This window comes from Sesamum indicum, linkage group LG12, assembly GCF_000512975.1.
Source record: "Sesamum indicum cultivar Zhongzhi No. 13 linkage group LG12, S_indicum_v1.0, whole genome shotgun sequence".
Classification (NCBI taxonomy): Eukaryota; Viridiplantae; Streptophyta; class Magnoliopsida; order Lamiales; family Pedaliaceae; genus Sesamum; species Sesamum indicum.
In genome coordinates this window covers 4,323,679-4,346,048 of record NC_026156.1, presented here as the reverse complement: position 1 = coordinate 4,346,048, position 22,370 = coordinate 4,323,679, and the positions used below count along the sequence as shown (strand labels likewise).

General features: G+C 36.6%; 4 protein-coding genes across 5 annotated transcripts in view; 1 reads left to right on the top strand and 3 right to left on the bottom strand.

The window, feature by feature from the left end:
- LOC105175554 (dof zinc finger protein DOF1.4-like) overlaps nucleotides 1-881 on the top strand; it is a 2,058-nt gene extending 1,177 nt beyond the window's left edge. The window contains 1 exon segment of the mRNA XM_020698520.1: nucleotides 1-881. This exon segment is cut by the window's left edge and continues 4 nt beyond it. Within this exon segment, the coding sequence (XP_020554179.1) occupies nucleotides 1-180 (180 nt within the window). The 3' untranslated portion in view covers nucleotides 181-881.
- On the bottom strand, nucleotides 7,395-9,137 carry LOC105175553 (dof zinc finger protein DOF3.1; the record flags this gene model as incomplete). Its single annotated transcript, XM_011098022.2, is given in 3 exon segments — nucleotides 7,395-8,199; nucleotides 8,284-8,405; nucleotides 8,967-9,137. A coding segment is annotated over 1 exon segment (801 nt), but the record flags the coding sequence as incomplete, so codon positions are not given.
- LOC105175552 (uncharacterized protein ECU03_1610) lies at nucleotides 10,746-11,964 on the bottom strand. 2 transcript variants are annotated; one of them, XM_011098020.2, is made up of 3 exons: nucleotides 11,760-11,964; nucleotides 11,298-11,663; nucleotides 10,746-11,198 (listed from the first exon to the last, which is right to left on the bottom strand). In XM_011098020.2, the coding sequence occupies exons 1-3, from the start codon at nucleotides 11,889-11,891 to the stop codon at nucleotides 10,881-10,883; spliced, it is 816 nt and encodes a 271-aa protein (XP_011096322.1). In that variant the 5' UTR covers nucleotides 11,892-11,964; the 3' UTR covers nucleotides 10,746-10,880. The 2 variants fall into 2 exon arrangements, with proteins under 2 accessions (XP_011096322.1, XP_011096321.1); XM_011098019.2 differs by having other exon boundaries at nucleotides 10,746-11,663; nucleotides 11,760-11,962.
- LOC105175551 (transcriptional corepressor LEUNIG-like) overlaps nucleotides 12,612-22,370 on the bottom strand; it is a 12,988-nt gene continuing 3,229 nt past the window's right edge. Inside the window, exons 8-17 of the mRNA XM_011098018.2 lie at nucleotides 18,364-18,410; nucleotides 18,060-18,260; nucleotides 16,682-16,829; nucleotides 16,155-16,264; nucleotides 15,897-16,043; nucleotides 15,388-15,543; nucleotides 15,032-15,148; nucleotides 14,756-14,956; nucleotides 13,138-14,599; nucleotides 12,612-13,054 (exon numbers count right to left, since the gene is read on the bottom strand). Of these exons, the coding sequence (XP_011096320.1) occupies nucleotides 14,453-14,599; nucleotides 14,756-14,956; nucleotides 15,032-15,148; nucleotides 15,388-15,543; nucleotides 15,897-16,043; nucleotides 16,155-16,264; nucleotides 16,682-16,829; nucleotides 18,060-18,260; nucleotides 18,364-18,410 (1,274 nt within the window). The 3' untranslated portion in view covers nucleotides 12,612-13,054; nucleotides 13,138-14,452. The remainder of the gene's footprint in view (nucleotides 13,055-13,137; nucleotides 14,600-14,755; nucleotides 14,957-15,031; nucleotides 15,149-15,387; nucleotides 15,544-15,896; nucleotides 16,044-16,154; nucleotides 16,265-16,681; nucleotides 16,830-18,059; nucleotides 18,261-18,363; nucleotides 18,411-22,370) is intronic.

The following is a 22,370-nucleotide window of genomic DNA, read 5'->3' as shown; positions in this document are numbered from 1 at the left end:
CTAGAAGGAGAAAACAGGCTTGTCTGGAACCCGAATCACCCGAACCCGAATCCGAACGCAAACCCGATTCATGAACAGATAAATACTTCTGATCCTTCTTCCCTTCTATGGAACACAACCAACGTTGGTGCCTGGTTTGACCCTTCGAACATTGGTTCTTCAGTTCCATCTCTGATCTAGAACCTATATTTCTTCGCTTAATCTCTCTCCTTATTCATTGACTTGGATCTTTCTCCTGGAGGATAAGAGCTTTTTGCTTGAGTCTTTTTTTTCTTTTTTTTTCCTTTTTTTCCCTCTTTCTGCTTCTTTCAGATATAATAAATTACCAAACAAAAAAAAGATTAATGGAACTTAACGATGGTGGAGATAGTGTGATTTGGATCCGAGTGATCATGTCAGCAGCAAGAAAATTCAGCCTGCGTATTTTTTACCCGGAAGGCTGAGTATGCCCTTTTGCGCTGAGAGGAACCTCGGATCCTCTTCAACTCATCGGCCGAGGTTTCGTCATCAACCACATTGTCGGAAGGTCACATTTCCAGTTCCTGCAGGAATTAATCATGATGGGTTGATGAATAGCTAAACCTTTATATGTATGTATATATCTTTAATTTTCTTGGTGTATTTCAGTATGTTAATTTGACATGATATCGAAGAAACCCCGGAGCCTGGGTCTCTGATTAGGAAACGGTGTTGTTTTCTTTTCTTTTTGATTTTCAGTTTAGCCAAAATTCAGGGTTGGGTATAATGGTATAGAAGAGGGGGAGAATTCATGCTATTAATTTCAATTTCATTTCAGAGTTAGTTTATTTATATTCTGTTGGCATGCTAGCTTATACGTATGTACGTATTCTTCTCTACCTACTGATTTTCTTGCAATTACTCTACATAATTCTTTTATTCTCTTTTAATTTAATTATCCTCCCCAAATGTTCGTAACATTACCATCATATTTTTTGGCATTAATTACGTAAATTAAACTTGTGCATGAATTTGGATGGTCCATGTACAAAACTTGTCTTGCTACTGTTCTCTCCATCACTTTATTAATGTTTCTCCGGACAGTAGTTGCGCGGAGGGTTAGAATATTTACCCAATGATTAACTGATTTCCAGGAATTTATCTCCATCATAGAGTTAGAGTCCTTTTTTCTGGATTTGAATTTCTCTTTCGGCTACGATTTTCAGCGTCTGCTACTTTAGTTTGCTGTTGCACCAACGGCGTTTGATTTTCGAAAAATAGACATTTCTTGAAGCCATGAATTTGATTTCATATGATTAGTGTAGAGTTTAAGTTCAAAACAATTTGGGATTTTCGTTAATTACAAGGGATTAATGTCAAAATGAATTTTTACGAAAATTTAAATTTTTGACACTTTAATTTATAATTTATTAGGAATTTGAAATGATTATTTATCTTTTTTAGTTTATAACAAAGTTGATTAGAATTATAATATCACTTTCTGACCAAACTTCAAAAATTTCGACTAATTTTGTTGAGAATTTGTGAAATTAGAAAAAGCGAACAACTAATTTACAAACTGAACAAGTTCCAAAATTAAATTGGTAAAGCGATATATTTATAGGACTAAAAATATAATTAGATTTATTAATAATTCTAACCTAGGAAGTTAAAAAAAGAAGAGGAGAAATATATAAAGAAGAAGGGTAGAATTTCCCCATCTTCTCGGCCCAAATTACTAGATTAAAATGGGCCCATATAATAAACTAACAGCGTACGTGTAATCCGATGACCCCGGACTCTGTCAAATTCTTATTGGCTATCTCTCTCTCTTCTCTCCTCTCTTTCGACTAGCAATTGAGACACATGCAGTATGTTTGGTTGTTTGGGCATTTTTCAAGACAAGATAAAATATATATAATATTTATTTTTGTGTTGTTTACACTTTATTTGTATGTTTTTTTATTTTTCAATTTTTTATATATAATATAAAAAAAATATGATTTGATAGTGAACAATAATTTTGTCTTCCAAAAATCCCAACATCAAATCTACACTATTTATTTTAAATTACCTCAAAATGCAAATTCAAACATATTATTTATTTCTAACACACACTTATTTATATTTATTTTTTCTCTATTTTTAAAATACAAATCCAAACACTGTGATGATTTTCACACATATCTTTTCTTGAATACAATTGAGAAACAAAACAACTTTTGTAAATTAATGAAAATTACAGTAATGCCTGATTTTCAATTAAAATCTAATTTGTTTTACTACCAATTCATCATGGGACCTGTGGCCTGTCTGTTATTTAAGTTGTGCCAATACGCGGGAGAAGGAATCACGCGGTACATGCGTTGAAGCAATGGAATATGGACAAACTTACGAACTGACATCACGGCTGCAACATTCTTCCAGTTCCCACCACCATAAATGACGCCAGTCGCCCGCCACACCACAAAACTCGGGATTAATGTGTTGGGTCGTACTCTCGTGTCATGCAGCCTTTTTGGCTGTTACCACTACCCGATTTAATTTGTTAGTTTGGAGTAAAATAAATTTGGTACACTTCCACACCCATCCATCCTCCACTTTGATTTTCTTACATAAATTTGGTACACTTCTTCATTAATATAAGTAGTCAACTCAAACTGGTATGTCCGATCGAGGAGTGCACAGAAAATTCAAACTTGTCGCAAGGAATGTTCCTAGAGACGTGTTTTCGTTTCTAAAAAGCCACACACAAGACGACATCTTAGATATGCGTGATTAAGGAACATGCTCATTTCCGGACATGGGCAGTTGGATGTGGATGTGGATGTAATTAAATATTTATACCATCATATCATATATTCTTCATACCCTTAATGTCCACGTTAATGACGTAATAATTATAATTATGTAATACCGCCACAAGCGTGTTATTAGTGTACACACTTTTCCCCTACGCAACCGCATGTTTGAGCACTTTTTGGAAGGAAAAGGGTGGGGAGCTAGTTGGCTCGCTAACACTGAATTAAGTGGCGCAGAAAACATCATTAATTACTACTAAAGGAATAGATTACGGTAAAATTCTTATTTAGATAAAATTTGATTCAACCATATCAATCATATAATAAGTGTATTATATTTGTATTAGTCATTTGTCTTAAATTATATATCAGTTATACGATAATTGTATCACAGTACCATACAATTGATTCCAGTTATCATATCATTGGTTCTGATCTGGCCAAACCTGATTTAGGTTAAAAATTAACAATAAATAACAATTAATGCGTACTAGATTTTTTGCCACACCACAAAGATCGAAGGATTTCAAGAAAATTCTAAGGATTAGCCCTACAAAATAGATGTTAGCACTTTGATGCTTAAGTCAGTAACGATTTTCAAAAAAAGGAAAAATTTTGAATTAAAGTGAGAATAATGGTGTAACATGGTGATTAGGATATATATTAGTGTGAAGTGCAAAATATAAGGTCAAAATAGCCTAAAACCAAGAGAAAATTGAGAGAATAAGTGAGAATTTGAGTATGAAAAATGATGTTACAAAGTGATTGCACAAAACCTCTATTTATAGGCTTGTACAGAACATAATATAGGTTTAATTGCTGAGTTCCAGGTCAAACCGTTTATGATTTGGATAAATATTGACCAAGATATGTGAGGTTGGATTGACCAGTGTTGTATCTGAGTATAAATTTAGGAGTTTGTTATTTATAAATTTTTCAGTTCATTTGTCACCGATCCATTTGGAACTAACTGGAGATATTTCAGGGTGATATGAAAAATATGCTGATAAGTCATATGACGTATCCTTACAGTTGAAATGAGCTTAGTTCTTGAGTCTGTCAGTTCAGTAAAGTAGCAGGTAAGCCTGTAAGCCTTTCTTCTTTATCCGTCCATCTGATGAGCCAATTGGGCTCTTAGTCAATTGGGCTAGTATGCCTAACTTGTGGGTTTGACCCAATAATTTTAGGTACATCAAATATTACCTTTACCATATGCGTGCTTTATGCACCTTTGTTATGTGTATTTAATGACAATAATTTTTTAATAATAATTATAAATATCGTACAAAATAATCAATATTAATAATTGATGACGTACAAATAATTAGTACATACGGTTACCACAAAGTAAATACATATGTAATTAAGAAGATATAGAGAATTAAATATCAGATATTCTGAAAAGCATAGAACAAACAAAGTAAAACTAGTATAACTAAATTTGACATCCTTAACAGCGCCTTTTAATGTAATGATCATAGAAAGAATGGGAAGAAGTCCACATAATTACTTGGCAGGTGTATTAATAATAAAACAAGGAGAGAGAAGTTCTTGATTAATTACATTATGAAGCCGATGGAAAACTTAAAGTCGAAGAGAATTTGAAAGGCAAATAATTAACACGTGGGCTTGCAGAATCTAAGCTCGTTCTAAGCACTCACTACATATACATGATCACACACATATACAATCAAATGGAATTAGAATTATTCACTCAGTACCACTACATGCCCAAAAGCAGACAGTGAGGCTAGAAACAAGAAAAAAGGTGTCGAAATTGCTGTAGAATGGTTATCTCTGACTGCACAAATGAAACTATAATCATTAAACAGAATCGAATTGACCAGAAGACCTACGACCAAATGATGTCCCCAGCTCTCAATCATTTTGAATTGTCCTTTTCCAATATATATAATTACTTTTCCATCCACTACAGTATATATAATGAATTATTAACAAGATAAAAGACACAAAATGTGATGGGAATATCTTATGAAGGTCGTCTTACGATCTTCTTGAAAATAGTAATTTTTTTTATATAAAATCTAAAATACTGAATCATAAAAAAAATTAATAATATTTACCACATAAAAGAAAGTGCTTGATATTTTTTTTTAGCAATTAACATTATAAACACAAAACATTTAATTAAGATATATGGCATATAGTTATGTGGGGAATTAAAATGAAATTGTTGGCATGTAAAAGACAGTTGGGTCCCATTATCGTGCATGCCAAATGTAATTATAGGGAGAAAAAAGAATATGGACCCAGAGGCCAATGCGATACAAGGAATGGTAGTGTTAAAGGTGGACAATGGATTGTTCCTTGATGCACTTGTCACCAATCCCTTGCAAACATTAGGAAATTAAAGTTGTAAGTAATGGAAAAAGGAAGATTTTCCCACCAAATCATATCTATTTCGTGCTTTGCCTTTTATTCTCCTTAATTACTACTGCCTAATTAATTAACCTATATATATATATATATATACCACGGCCTTGTCAGTGTTGCCCACCATCCATTTTCATCCCTAATACCATAGCCTCTGAGGGTTTAATTTAATCAGATATGTTTACTGGAGTATTTCACGAAATTAACTGATAATTATCCCTTCAATTTGTATGATTTATTTTCTTGAATTATTTGGAGAAAGATGGATTTCGGTCAGGATCTCTATAGTTGAGTTACTGTCGTCAAAAACTATACATGGTCAGGACATTTAAACTCGGCCAATATCTTAACAAGAATTCAAACTCACATAGTTGGTGCGATAGCGTTCTACCTTAATTATTAAACTACAATGATGGTGGTGAGTGATGGACTTTAATGATCATAGTGCTGATTGCAGATTTTTAATGGTTCAGGTGCATGTCTAATTGTCAATGCACCCGCCAGTCTTGGTTAACCAAAACCATTGAAGTCGTGTTTCTAACATAGAAATTTGGAAAAGAACATAAACCATGAACGTGTGTATTAGTTAGGTGAGATCGCATGTAATGAGAAAAAAACTCAAGGGTTGTAGTCTCTCTCTCTCTCTATATATATTATATACTCTTTCGATTAATTAGTTTTGTCATCAATTTCCGAATGTTTACAACATACACACCAACTAATTATGTAACTTTTTTGCTACCACGGGCGGAGCATGTATTAATTACTATTGGTACTTTTTAACAAAACAACTATAATATATAAACAAGAAATTCTTAATTATATATTTGAATCCGATGTTCATATCCATTTATAAGTTTTAATTGTGGATATATTCTATATTGGTTGAATTACTAGTTGTTGAGCACGTCATCCACGCATGCATATAAATAAATAATTTTTTATATTAAAATATATTATAAATAAAAATAAATTATATAAATAAACAAATCATATTTTTAGAAAATAAAAAGGAAAGAAACAAAAGAAAACTAACTAAAAGTAATATTGATACAACAAAAAAATTTAATTTAGTAGTATTAAAATAACATAAAGTCACTAAATTTTTATTTAATTATATATAAGAGAAAAATATTAAATAAATAATTGATCAAACTAATCGATATTTTTGTAAATTTTTTTAACTTTAATATATATATATATATATATGAATAGAATATTAGCATTAATAGAATTTTTTTACAAAAAATAAATTATTTGAGAATAAATAGGCTTTAAAGTATTTTAATTAGTGAATATTTTATCAGCCAAAAATAGTTACTCTGACCTTGTCGTTAAAGAATTATATAGGTGTAGATGTAAAAGAGATATATATTGGTAATTAATGAGTAGATGATATATACTGCAAAGTAATGGAATAATTATTATATATAAATGAGCATCAGCTTAATTTGTCGGTCGAATTAGGAAGTAGCCGCATGCCCACCACATTATTACACATATAATGAACCGTATTATCCAGATCAGCTTTAGGCTTAATCCAGATTTAGGCTTTAGCTTTAGCCTGACATTTAGCTCATCCACCCATGCATTATTATTCTCTTGTCTCCGCCTCAATCTGTTCCCTTTTCCAGACGACTTTACACGCTCTACGAAACCCTAGCTATTTTATACGCAATAAAGCTACAAATTTAATTGGTACTGATTCAAATTAATTCTCCATCTCGATCGCTTTCTTGCTCACGACATATATGTTCACTTAGTAATCTAACTGAATAATTCTATAATGTCCAAAATGAAAATAATATAGCATCAACATTAAATATCCACTGATAAACTTTTTGATCAAAAAGTTGTAAGAAGAAAACCTAACCCAACTCAAATTAATTCAGGTTACGACTTAAAATACTTTCTCCATCATAACAAATTAATTTCCAATTCCTTCACATTATGCAATCAAAAGTTGAAGGGCTATATAAAGATCCAACCTTTTCCGAAGAAAAATAAAAACCAAAACGACTGGTTATACCCCAAGAACCCCAAATATTCGGACAAACAAAAGGGATGAAGCTGGGGAGATATCCACTGAAATTTGTGTACAAAATAGAAATTCTAGAAATTAATTTTTATGTTTCTGTCTTTCGATCGTTGCATGGCTGTAGCATTTCACTGTGAAGGATCAAAACCCGGATGATTATCCGACGACCAATGATTTGGATTGAAGGAAGAACTTCCCTGATTGCCTCCATCGGCGGCGGTGCCCATCCAGAAACTGGGGCTTGCGGTTGAAGAGCTGGCCGTGCCTCTGCTGAGAAAACCTTGAGTCCAAGAACTCAAAGACGGCCTTGGCGGAATAGTCAAGCTTTGGTGAGGTTGGAAAAAATCGTTTTGCAACAACTGTTGTGGCTCCTGTGGTTTCATAGTGGGAAGGACGTTTATCCCTTGCAAAAGCGCCATACTTACACCGTATTGGCCGCCGCCACCCAAATTCAACGCAACCCCTTGATTGATGCCGGCCGGTAAAGACTGCATGCTGGCCAAAGAAGACATAAACGCACCACCAGTGTAGAAATTAGAGTGACCTACTGACGGTATGACCGAGGGCAACGCCCTTAAAGCTGAACCCGAAATCATACCCGTCAAATTTTGAGAGGGAAGTGCGGGTGATAAAGATTGAGTTCTTGCGATCTCACTCGAGGATGACGATGGGATCGAGGGTTTCGGCCTCTTCGTTTTCCGGCAACCGCCTCCTACGGGGACGTTCCTTAGGGTTCCGCCTTGTGTCCAGTACCTCCTGCAACCCTTGCAAAAGTACCGCGGCTGCGAGAGGCTGTAATTGTTGTAATAACAAAACTTGGTGTTGGAAGAATCACACCGAGGGCACTTCTGAGGAGGTGGCGGTTGGTGCTGGTTGTGGGCTGCCGCCATCTGCATCTCTGCCGGCTTCAGCCGCCGCGACGGTGGCTGTTGCTGATCTTGCTGCTGCTTCAATAATTTCTCTTCATTTCTCCGTTGCTCCATGTTTGATTGCATAAACTGCATATACCTGGGGGCGTATATATAATAGTGAGTGATAGTCTTGGACAGAAGGGATTAGAGTGTAGATGCTTTAAGTGCATGTGGGCTTAACTCGAAGATTATTCAACGTTGGGGATATGTTTGTAATCCGGAGTTGTCTGTTGGGATTATGAGAATCAGAAATCCAGTAGGAAACATGCGGCGATGGTGCATGAGAGTTGATTTCTTCTATACCTACCCACAAAACAAAACCCACCTCAGAAACCAACAAGTCACTATTTTCCTGTAATGCAAAAAAGGCCAAATGAAATTTAAGAACTAAATCTTTCTTGCAATCTCTCTCAATACCAACAAAATCTGCACAGATTTACTGTCCTAAATGAAAGTTGTGGGAATCGAAAGAAGAGAGAGAAAGTAAAAGGTTGAGAGAGAAAATTTATGATATATAGAAAGAGCCACCTGCCCTTTTCTTGTTCTTCACCTTAAGACTTAAGGAAAAGAGAAGAATGTGAAAAGAGGGGTTATTTTGTACGGATATCACAAAATTAAGGTCTGTGTTTTCTCTCTCTTGATCATCGAGAGGGACACACAGGTGTGCAGATTCTGTTAAAAGTTCAGAGAGAGAGAGCAGAAGACATAATTTGGATTAATTCATTATGTAATAACCAAACCCCCCACCAAGAAATACAAAACCCTTTTCTATTTGATTTGTGGCTTGATCAGTGATCAAAGTTATCCAACATTTGCATTAATTAAAACGGCAGTAACATGCAGGGACAGTTGAGATTAACTAACCTCAAATCAGAATATTGTCACCAAGAAATGCAATAAGGGAGGAAAGCTATCTATATAGGGTTCAATATATAGCTAGGTTTAGAACAAGATATATAAGATGATAGGAGGAGACGTAGAGTGGACCACCAAGGGAGGAGTAGCAGAGACGGCGGCCGGCCGGCGGGCCCCCCGGTTGTGCCCGCCAGTTTGTGGTGGCGGAAGAGCTACCGGTGAGTGGTGGCTGTGTCAGCTTTATTGTCTTGGTCTTTTGATGACAGCACTGTCTTTCACTTTCTCTCTCATCCCACTTTCATCTTTGCTCCTTTTCTTGATGAGGATTCTATTCTATTCAATTGTTCTTTCTGACATCAGTTTGGCGGGGTCAGTTTGGACGCCCACCCTTTTGTAAATTCATGAACTAATTAACTGTCCTATTAAAATTGTGGGTAGACGACAAAACTTCTGTTTTTTATTTCTTTAAATTGAATCAAATAAATATATATTATTACTAATAATCAATTAATTTACGTAATTAGTAGAATAACAATCCCCACAAACCGAGTAATTAACTTCATAGCATATTTGATTTTCGACGGATTACAACAGAAAACCAACAGGAGAATGTTTTTCCAATAATTATATATATAACAATGTCCAGCATCCCTACACATTAAATTTATCGTATATATATAGGTTTCAAAATTAACCACCATTCACCAAATACGTATGTAACTTTTGTCAAGTGTTTTTCTAAATCATCGAAATTTAAGAAATCAACCGTTAATTCGTTAGTATTTTGAACTGTATTTATTCTTATTAAAATTAATTTTCTTGAACTCTCGTTTTGTTAGTGCAATGGCAAATGAGGTTTGACATGTTATAGGTTTGAGTCTGGTTAATATATAGATATTGGTCCATTAATAATCATAATTGATCTGTTGTTAGCGTAGATGTCGATTTGTAAAAGAATTGTTAGGACAATGATATAACAAATTAATCCTCAACCCCTATTCCATAATCATAATTTGGTTAACATTTCAAAGTTTCAAGTACCGGAGACTCTTTTTAAAAAATAAAAAAAATTCAAAGTTTCAAATAGAAATTAATGCAAAAAGAAGTAACATGGTTTAGGCAGTCGGGACCGTTATCCTAAAACGTCGTGAGATTAAAGGACAATTGGGTAGTGTGCTTAGAGGCGAAGGCTGACGCTGTCTCCCGTTGGGTTGGTTAGAGAGGTTACACCTGCTCCACCCTGGTTGCTCTCTTGTCTTGTTTCCATTTTGGGACTTGGGCAACCCAATTGCTCCTGGGCCCAAATATAAGAGTGGGCTACTGCTATCCCGACATTTGCCCAATTCAATGTTGGTCCCAGTTACTGGTCAGAAGCCTGCGTCGAAGATGGGTCATATGTACATTGTCCATTTATTTCAGCTTTTGTCTTTTACTTCTCTCCTTCTCTTTCAATGTTCGATTAGTATCAATTGTTTCACCAGAATTATGTTCCAATACAATATGGATGCATGTACATTCACTACATGAAAGATGATTATTATTGTTGTGTGGCTCGAACCGCCTCATACACCCCCCGCCGCTAGTATCCTGCTCCGCTGTAACCCAACACCCCAATACATAGTTTACCGCGTGGCCCATATGCCTCTGCAGTTCAACTTGAGCATTATTCAGCAAAACCCTGCTTAACTACATATCGTTCAACTTATTTACTTCCAAAAATCAGATTTCCTGAATTTTTACCTATTTAATTTCGTGGTTAAGATCAAATGGACTTGGTAATCATCGTCATTATCCAACAAATAAAAAATTAACATTAATGACATTGAGAAGGCATACATTGTCAGAGTGATATTATTTTTTTGTCTTTAAACTTGCAAAAAGCAGAAATGGTAAGGAAGAAGGCAACAAAGAGACCAGCCCATTCTAGAGTTTGTTCTGGTCCTGCTTCTCCCCTCCCTGCCGCCTTAATTCCACCACATCTTCATCCATAGCCTTCTCCCGATCTTCTCTCGCCGGCTTCTTTACGTGATCCTCTATGTAATCATCCAAGTCCACATCGTCGGATTTCCCCACCACGGTCTCCTTAATCTTCTGCGTCGTCTCCTTCGCCGCACCCCACGCACCCTGCACTGTCTGCTTCGCCTTCTCCCCTAGGCTCTGCGCCGTGTCCGCCACGTTCCCGGCGGCATCCTTTGTCGTCTCTTTTGCCCCATGTGCATACTCCTTCGTCTTCTCCTTCGCCTTCTCCCCTAGGCTCTGTGCCGTGTCCGCCACTTTCCCGGCGGCATCCTTTGTCGTCTCTTTTGCCCCATGTGCATACTCCTTCGTCTTCTCCTTCGCCTCATCTGCGTATTCTTTTGTTTTGCCAGCCATATTCCCAGCGGCGTCCATAGTCTTTTCCCTCATTTCGTAGGCCTTGTCAGCCATGGGACCCAACTTCTCCTTGCTCTTTTCATTCATCTCGTGGGCTTTTTCTTTCACCTTCTCTTTGGTATCATGAGCGGAGTCCGCCGCCTTGGCTGCGGCATCAGACGCTTTGTTCTTCATATCCTCAGCGTTCCTCTCGGCTTTCTCCTTCATTTCTCGAGTCTTTTCTTTCGCTTTATCCATGGTATCTTGGACATCAGTACCTGCGGGTTCTTGGACAGACTCGTCCGCATTGTACGGACTGTACTCTCTTCTCCTATCATCATTCGCCCTTCCTCCCTGCAAAGCAAAATTAATATAATTAAAAAAACAAAAACAAAGAAAATGTTGAATATATATAGATGAATAAAGATGTAATGATAGACGCAGACGGACCTCAGAATATCTGGAAGCAGAAGTGAAGCAAACTCTAGAGAGTTTGGTGCGGAGAGGAATGGAGGGGTACTTGTGGGAGAAAGACTTGGAGAGGTTGAGGATTGCGTTTTTGGTTACAGACATGGCAGCCATGATGCAAAAACAAAACAGATGATAATTCAATAGGGTTTGATTGTTTGAGTTGATGTTCCAGTCTCAGCGATGTAGGAGGAGGCTTATAATGTGTAAGTGGAGAGAAAGGTGGCGAAGCAACAGTTGAACAGCTGTAGTGGGGAGTGCCACGTGCAGATAAATAAGTTTCACCAGTCAACACTTGTTATGCTTATCCCTTGCATTGCAATTTGCATGTATGTTCACTTGTTTTCCCGACTAGCTACCACTTTTATCACCTACGTTCCCCTGCCTCAAAACTCAAATACCTAATTAGTTGGGGTCTGGAAACTAGTGAAAACAAGTATACGTATAAGCCATCCATCTACACATTTTCTAGAGGAGTACTGATGCTCATTTTAAATTAATTTCAACATGTGTTTAAGTAATTTATATATACATAAAATTTCGGGATAAATTAAACACAATAAGAACATGTCAATAAATCTATACTTAAAATTTCCTGGGACCTTTTCTTTCAATATATATATTATATATTTGGTACTGCGTGTATTCATTATACTCGGAACCAACTTAGTTTCGAGTATATAAAATATCACTATTCAACTTATAATTATATTTTAATTTACTATAGTTGAAATATATCTTTTCTAATTTTAAAATATTTAAATAATTGAAAAAAGAAAATCTTTGACTATATAAACAATAAGAAAAATATTGTCCAAATATTTAGCGGGGAGTTAATTTAAAAAGTAACTGCAACCATAGTTGAAGGATAAATCTTTAATTAAAATCTGAATTGATGCATACTTGTTTTAGCCTTACTGATGAGTTGTCCTGTAAGCACTAAATATTCCTAACAAATAAATATAAAACCTGCTTCATGAAACATACTAGGTTGATAAATTAAGATGGAATTGCCAAAGATTCTGCAGCATCCAGCGATGACCTATCCATACCGAATCGCTAAAACTTTCACAGCAGCAGAAGCGCCAGCTGATTAGGCAGACGATGGTTTGGTCTCAACAATCGACATCCAAACACTAATGTCTTCACTCGTGATCCGCCCTGAATCCTTTGCTTTCATTCCCTCCATTCCTCCGGTTTTGTATTGTTTCGCTTACACTCTCATTGTCCTTGTGCCTCTCTCCTTCCTCTGCTGTTGTGAATAATTCTCTGGGGTTCTGTTCGCAATAATTATGTTTTGCAACTTAAAACAGCAAGGAAAGGAAGGAGTGCAGTATTAAATACAACTAATATACCCCACCTCGTGCTGCTGAGATGATTGGGAGGAATAATTGAGCTTGAGAATCTGCGGCTTTGGCTCATCAGGAGACGATGTTTGTTCCATAGATTCAGGATTGCGCTTTTTGTTAAACCCCTCTTTCTTCTGTCTATGGCGATTTTCTAATTTCACTCCACTTTTTCCCTGTTCCGGTGGGGAACCTGGTGGTAATATGTGGCGAAGCAAAGCTCCGACCACGACGCGCGTCTTTGTGGGCGGATGCTGGGGCAGCATGTCATGTCCACGCACTAAGAGTTAGGGTCCAGGCCCACTTATTCAATTGCTCGCCTTACTCTGCCCACAAACTGATGACAGGTGTAGGCCCATATTCAATGCTCAATTGGGTCTTGTATTTGAATTTTGTCCCTGCTGACAAAGTTGGGCTTATGTATCTTTCGGCTAGAAAATTTTCTAATAGCCCCAAAGGCGAACTACAATCCGGGGCCCTGCTCCGCCTATACCTCTGATCAAACACGTTCATGGCAGGGCAGCTGCTCTTCTCCTCCCTCTCCCCCTAACACCACCACCACCACCTCCGCCGTCACACTATTTTTATCCTATCTCAAACTTCCCTTTGTCTGCCACGAAATCAATTCCCTCAAAATACGAAAAGTCCCACCCCCCAAAGCTAACTCTCGGCGATGCCTCCTTAGTCCCCGAAGAAATCTTCATTCGGCCCCTGGAACCGCCTGAGGGCTTCATTCCACCGCCCACATTCGGCGGAGACCCTTAAATCAGAAAAAAAGATACTGCCAGATCGTATGAAGAAATATACGGGCCTGCTTATAATGGAAAATTTTCTGGGCAATGGTGTTTATCTTGTGACTTTAAGGTGACGAAAAATACTGGTTTGGGTCTAAAACGGAACCGAAGAGCTGAAGCAGACTATTGATCAGCGAAGATTACGACTGGCACTGGCCGGGTAGAGAATACTAAGGGAAGACAGTTTTGTAGCAAGAATGCTCTTAATAATGCCTAAGCCCCTTTGGTTGCCATTCAGAAGATGAGGCAATTTTCCAATTTTTGTAGGGAACCCGATAAGATGTTATCATGTTTTCCCATAACCCCTTTTGTCAATCTAACACAAAGTAACTGAATGTTTCCATGCATTTAAAACACTAGGCATCATTGTTGATATAAATAGAAACAGCAAATATGTTTGGCACTTATTTAAGGGTCCAAAGTCATTGTGCCTTAATAACTGCAGTCTTTTTCTATATGGTTTATTTTCCAGGATGAAACAGCACTTGTTTAATTATGTTGTAATATTTTGACTAAGCAGAAGAGTATAATTCATCTACTTCCAGAGCTTGATCCACTGATCATGGCTGACTGAGGCGATCATATTAGTCTCAGAAGCATTTGCCAGAGCAGAGATTATACCTTCATGGGCTTGATAGCTCCATGTCTTGTTTCCCATAGTTGGGTTCCAAATATCTATGTTCTGCAGAAAAAAAACAAGTACTTGAACTATTAGATTTATCTTAAATAATGACCAATGAAAACGTAGACTGCAGAAATGTGTGCAACCAGATGAACTGAGCTGTCCATTCAACTGACCGTAACAATTAGATTACTGTTGAGCTACATCATTGATTACCTGATAGGAACCCACAGCCACAACCTGGGAATAGGCGGGATGGAAGGTGCATGAAGCAAACTTGTTTCCACCCGACTTCAACTCATGCACGCATTTTCCACCTGACGCAACTGACCAAATACGTGCGCTGTCTTCACTGACAGAGACAAGGTATGCTCCACAGACATCCCAGCATAACGAACGGACATCTTTAGCATGTCCCTGGATTTAAAGAGGAAAGGTAATGTAATTTGTGCACGTAAGAATGAGACAAGAATCTTAATCTCCCTAGTATACCTCAAAGCGGTGGTGGATTATGCCAGTCTCCACCTCGAAAACACGGATGATGTTTCCTGAAGCGGCAGCCAAAAGGTTGCCTTGTCGAGGTTGGAATCTCATCTGTTGGTTGGCTCCCTGTCATTGCACCATCGGGGTCAGAAATGAATGGATAAACGAAATCCACAACTTCAGGAGAAAAACAGGTGTTACTTGAGAAACTCCAACATCCATATCATGATTCTTCGTCATGTTTAAAAACTTAAGATTTACTCTTTATAGGGAGAAAGCATCAGAAAGTTAAATAAAAATGCTAATAACACACAGGTAAGATGTGCACTGGGGACATGGTCTCCCAAACAATCACATAAATTGACCTTGAAAGAGTGAAAGCATGCAGATTCTTTGACGTTCCATAATCTGATCTCATCATTACTATCACAAGAGCACAGGAGATTGGGGTTCCTTGGGTGGAAGTCCACCGACATCACATGTTCTGCATGTCCAACAAAGTTGAAAAGTGCTCTTCCCGGCTAAAACATCACAAAATGAAACAGTAAGCATATTTTTGTAGCAGTAATCTGTTTTGGATGAACTGAATATACCAAACATTCTTTCTTCAAAATACTTATGACACCAGAAGATATTCCAAATTTGTAAAGAAGACCAAAACAGGAAAAAGAACTGTGAGAACTGTTATATAGCTATGAAAAGCTCAAGTCACTAGTGAGATATCATATCAGCAAATTTCACATGAACAAGAAAGTAGAAGTATTTAAAGCTTGGACGAAAATCAAGATGATCCAATGAAGTCATAAAGAATACTTAAAAAACAAAATCTGAAAGGTGACAACTATTAGACAGAAATGAGAGAAAAGTTTAGCACATTGGCTGCATCCCATATCTTCACGCTTCTGTCAAAGGAAGAAGTTGCAAACATGTTTGAATTTGGCTTGAATCGAATGTCTGTAATGAGTTGTGAATGGCCTAGGATACTATGCCTGGTTGGTTGTTTCAAGCTGCAAATGATCACCTGTTAAAAAATGGTAACTCTCATGAGAAGAACTCTGATGAAATATTCATCTGCCGAAATGCAACTCAGCACAAACAAAGAGCAGAAAAGAATTGAAGAAAACTGCAGAACCTTCTTCTCGTGCCCAGCAGCAGCAAAGAACTTTCCCGATGTTGAAAAATCACAACATAAGAGCTTGTTTTTAGTTAGGTGGAGACTTCTAACTTGTTCAAAAGGAAATCCTGCAACCACTTAAGTGTCAAGATATAAATCCTGATAAACAAGTTACCAGTAGCATACTGCTGCAGACAAGCATAAATACATTCATGATATCTCATATGCATGCACAAACATCCATGTACAAGTACGTACATGGACACAGACTATCACCTCCACAAAAGAAAGTACTCAGAGGATGAAAAATATTCTTCAGCAAATAGCAAAAGAGTTCATTAATTAAGAGTTGAAGGAAAAACATCTCATTTATAGGAGAAAACAAGATGAATAACCTATAGTTCTACAATTTTCTGTAGTTCTAATTTGGTTTGTATCCATTACTTTCATCTTAATTATGCACTCACATTACCCGTGCTTTTTTAGATCCCTAAATGACATACATTCTCACAGGAGTAAATTATGAAAGCAAAAGTTCATCTTGCCTTGCTGGTCAATCGTTTCGTGAGCTGAAGAACTTCGCAGGAAAGTGCGCCCAAAAGAAGTGCTCTTGTCCTCTGGAGCTTCATCATTTGAAAAAAAAGATTCAATGTCCTCATCCAATGGTTTCTCCATCTCTGCATTCTTTCCAACCTACAACTCAAAGCACAACATCCGAGAAACTAAGAAGGATGCAACAGATGAACTTTCTGTTACTAAACCAAATCTAATCAGCGAAGGATGAAAAATCTGAGGAAACAGTCCTGAAAAAGTGTAATAAACTCCAAAGGAATTCCTGGTCTAATTGTGAAGGACTTTCATGCTTGATAACCCACCTTTTGAGAATGAAATGTGGCTAAAATATTATAGTAACATTGAGATATGTTTCAAAGTCAGCAAATTGATTAAGACTACATGAATATGAATATATATATATATATATATATATATATATTTGTGCATGAGGAGAAGTACAAACATGAAAAATATAAACCCAAACTGAAAGTGGCAAAATAACCTAAATGCATATATAATTACTATGTATCTATGTATACACAAATCAGATAATGCATCTACACACTATCAAGAATAGTAAGTCATGTACAGAAATGATGAATGTAGAATCAGTTAGATAAGAGGAAAACAATGTATTTTCAAGCTGTCCATGTGGAAGAACCTGAAATAACTAAAATCAATTGTGTGGCCAAGTCATTGCTCTCTCAGCACAATTACTCAGTCCATATGTGAAACAGTTCAAGCTCTACTGATGGAAATTTGCGACACAAATCCAGAAAGATATGACAGAGCTTCGTCCTAGTTCAATTATGACAGACTTTGATCGTCAAAAATAAAATAAGTATATTTACAGTGGAAGGTGCTCTGCATAAGTTCCTACAAGCTCTTATAATTCTTAAATGCGCAGTTCATTTCTCCATAAAAGTTAATTGTGATCATCATGGACTGGAAATCCTTTAAGTATCTTACAACTAATCATGTAAACTGGTGATTGTAACTCATTAAATATGGCACCTCCAAATTTAAGATAAATTTTCTTATTGTTTAATCAATAAGCAAAAATGGTCATCTCAAGCAGAGAAGCTACTGGGTGAAGAAGATCCAGGGGACTATGCAATAGAATGTGAGAAAAAGTGTTAAAGCCTTGTTCACAGAATAAAGGACCAGGTGAGAATTAATACACTGTCCCTAGAACCCATGAATGATACAAAACCAAATTATCATGATATTAAGATATTCTACCTAAAGGAGTTTGTTACAGCTGAGAAAGCTGGCATGGCAGGTAAAATGGTCCATGAAAGCACAATGATTTTGAAACAGGACAAGGATTATGTGTATTTAAAACTTGAAGTAACATTGTTAACTTACTTGTAAATCTTTCTCCTTTGAGACATCAACAACTAGAGCAGGACTCCCTGGCTTGGTTGAATGTTCAGTGGCAGATATTATCAGCTTTCCTGATGCTTGTGCTGCCAGCCCAGGAGTAGAATGTTGTTGAAAGTGGGCTGAAGCTGAAACTTGTTTCTGTTGATTTGATACTGGAGAATGGTCAGCAGCATACCCAACCCCCTGGAAAACATGAAAGAATAATTGAATTCAAAATGAAAAACATTTAAAACCAATCTTGCATCAACCAAGATTACTTGAGATACAAAAACTTGCAAGCTCTTACCGTTAAAGAACACCCCTGTGATGGAATATTGCCAACTTTGCCCCTTCCTGAAAAGGAAAGACCAAAGCAAATCAATCTAGAAAATAGGAAACTTCAGAAATATGTGAACTTTCCTTCGTATAACATGTTCACATTAAATAGGACAAAAAATCCATCACTTTGATGGCAATGCTTATGTTGGAAGAAATTCATGAACATACTACTTTGCCTGAAAATCATTTCAGTTCGACAATTTTTACTTTCATTGCCATAACAATGCAGGTGTAATTAATACATTATTTGCTGCATATGAGGTGACATATTTGTCAAAATAATTAATACTTTCAGGAATAAATATCACTCATCCTACGAACTTCTAGACTCCAATTTAGAGTTTAAGCACGAATTTAGAACATTGGATTGAAAACGATACAATTATTTATGTGGTTCAACCAAATTCAGCTACATTCATTCACATGTGAGGAGATGAGAATATCTCCGTATCAGAAAGAGGTTCAAAAAGAGTACAAATTACGACTGTAAAAGAAAAACTATAACCTAAAAGAGCACACAAGAACAGCCTGTTTACATCTACTTAAAGAGCACAAAAGAACAGCTTGTTTACATCTACTTAACAAATACCAAGACACTACCAAAATGGATATAGGAACGGATATGAAAACTCCCTATGTCCATGCTAATAAGTTTTTAGCACGCTCCGCAACATACCCCCCCAAAATGGATGTCTGGTTTGGTTTATTTGATAAGACAATATAAATGCTTGCGCACAACCAACTAAAAGCATTGGCAATCAAACTAAAACCACAATTGTTGTCGTGGCAAAAGACCAGCACCAGTCATTAAATTGGAAATAATTTTGTAAAGAGTATTCAATTGATGCATGTGAAAGATATATGAGAATGGATTATCATTTACACAATGGATCGCCATGTTCTCCCAAGTAAGCAATCATTTGTTTCGTGCTAAACCTAGGAACGGGGACTTCTTATTGTAACACAAGACTTGGGCTAATGTGAAGATTTGAAATTTTCAAGACCATAATTGCTAACAACTCTTTATTAGAAAAAAACAAAGCTTTTGGTTTTGTAATTGATATCAGATCCAACTAGTAGATTTAGTTTTATCATAAGGACATCTTATTGGAAAGCGTGTTGTTGGCTGGATATGACCACAATTGTTGTTGTGCCAACGGATCAATATCAATAAAGTCAAATTAGAAAGTGAAGCGTAAGAGAATTTTGAGTAGCAACACCTCTAACATCTAGCTCTTCTCAAGAAAAGCACACTTATGTTACATCTTAAATGCATCTAATTTGATTTCAATTCAGACTTAGTGAAGCATGATAGGTATGCTTCTTATTAAAGGTGTATGAATGAATATGTTGCATCATTTTATTTTACTAGCAATATTATATGGTTTTGAAACAATCTTTGTTTTTTGCTTTCTATTTTCCAAGAATATAATGGAGCTTACCATACTATTACAATTGTCTAATAACTATAGCTATTTTCTAAGAATGTAAGACATAGGATTGGCCTCCGACCATAAAAAAAGGGATAGGACTCAGGTAGGCAAGTCACTATCTATAACTCATTTCTCCCATTAAGCAAGCATCAAAGCCAACAAGTTATCTATCTTTCGGAATAGGCCCTGAAATATAAAGAGTTGTTAACTAGGACAGACTAGTGCAAAGAAGTGATGACTTTCTCTTCTCAGGCAAGTCACCTTCACTATCTTCGGTGGAACACGCCTTGATGTACTTCCGTCAAAAGAAGGTGGAGAGATGAGTTGCAAGATTAGTTGATGTTATTGAATGTAATGATTCATGTCCCTAAAGACTCCGGGATGGCATATTCAACACAAGATGAACCTTGTCCATCAATTGACCCTCCTAGAGGCAGGAAAAGAGTAGTGATCTACTTCTTCCGCGCATGCGTCTCATCCAAGGGCACCGTGACTGGTTGCTTTATTCTAGACACGCTCTTCTTCATTGTTTTATAGAAACCGTAACTATCCATTGAAAAATTTTGAAGTGAATTGGGACGTCACAATGTTTGATATTGTGAATGTCACATTTTGTACCTCTCCTAAGTTGGACAATGTCGTGTTACTCATTAGTAGCAACCTTTGGAGTAGATCATGTTCATCAAGCTTTCAATCTTAAAACAAGAGAACCTTGAGGAAAGGAATTCCAAGTCCGAATATAATTTTCCTTGTTATGTAGATATTTCAAATTCGGCGTTATGTGTGGTCTCACATGACACATTTGAGACATTGGTACAATATTAAGAGGTCTCCGTGACCACACAAAATATGTGAGATGGGTCCAATAATAAGAAGTATCCTAGATAACTTATACATATTTGGAAAAATACATTTAAAAAGGTTGTCATTTCACCAAGTCTAGGTAGTGACTTGCCTTGATGAATTCTTTTCCATTAATAATGACTTCGATAGGAAATTTTGATGCAAATATAGAAAACCTACAAATTAGAGGAACTAGATTTTGATGCAAAGGCATGAAAGAGTTTTGTATCATTGCATTAGGAACATGTCCGTTGCAAAAACCATTCTATCCTTGGACTAAGAGATCGGAAAAGTTATTCTTTTGTGTGGAGAAATTTAAGATAACCACCTCTAAAACATCTTAGTTACCAGAAGAGAAGATAGATTTAGTTGGAGCAACTAAATTTGGAAGCAAGTGAATTACACCTATACCACCTCTAAAACATCTTAGTTACCAACTCTTTTATAGGACGAGTGAGTCACGCGCATTCAAGACAAAATGCAAGAAATCAACTCGTCCTTTGGTAGAGAGGAGAGGCGAAAGCACTGTTTACTGGGGGACTAATAATAGTAACATCAGCACCGCTCAAACTTGACCAAATATTAATAGCATCAACCAAATCACCATCCAAACCATAGATACCAGATCCAGTCTTATATATAAATATGCCGAATTTGACTCCGACTACAAAGATGCTTCTCATATCCTGGTACTACAGCACCTACCCAGTAACCCCATAATAGCCCATTTTCGATATACACAATGCATCAAAGTACATTTTCATCCATGCCGAAACTCGAGCATTTACTAAAACGATACCCATGTCCATTAACGAACTTTATCGACTTCTCGATGTCCGTGAGGACTTCACCATTAGTAGCATTGCAACCAATCGCCATCCAAACCGTAGATACCACACCCAATGTTATATATAAATGTGGCAAAATTCACTCCAACTACAATGATGCTTCTCATACCCCAGTACTATGGCACGTACCTAACAAGACCGTAATAGCCCATTTTTCAACATGCACAATGCATCAAGTACATTTTCATTCATGCTAATACTCAAGCATTTACTCGAAAGATATCGAAGTCCATTAAGAACTTAATTGACTTCTCATGTCTTTGAGGACTTCACCATTGTTTCTATAAAAGATCACTTATGCCTGAGCTTCTCTTGTTGTAGCTCTTGGAATAAAACCAAGCTACACCCACCTTGTTATAAGATTAATCTAGATGGAATGCACATCAAATAACTCATGTGAAATTGAGTGAAACTAAAATTGAAGTAAAAGTAATTTCATAGGTCCAAAAGAAAAAACACAAACCAAATTTTGTCTAGTGTACAGATGTCCATTAATTTATTCGCATAACACTCTTACGATAAACATACAATGTTCTCAAGGTGATGATGGACTTTGCTCTATTTCAAAAGGCCAATAAGATTTCTTAAACACCAAGCTTAGAAGATATAGCTGCACATCGCTTCATTGCGTCGCCATAAGTTCTTGAATTCAGGTGCTGGTGCCAGAATATGTAGAGTTGGAACTTGTTGAAGAGCCTAATACCAGAACAACAGCAATTTGCTGTCATTATGAAGTGGCCAAAAAACTCCAAAATAATCGGAGTATTTGACACATAGTCTTAGAAGAACAAGCGTGATATTAATATATACCAACTTTGCTTCACCATTTTGTGCAAGTATATAAAAGGTGA

Bases quoted from the DNA above. Each gene is read 5' to 3' on its own strand.
- LOC105175552 (XM_011098019.2), bottom strand. From the start codon at position 11,891: ATGGCTGCCATGTCTGTAACCAAAAACGCAATCCTCAACCTCTCCAAG. The intron at 11,664-11,759 runs GTCCGTCTGCGT...TTTGCTTTGCAG, and splicing joins CTGCTTCCAGATATTCTGAG to GGAGGAAGGGCGAATGATGA.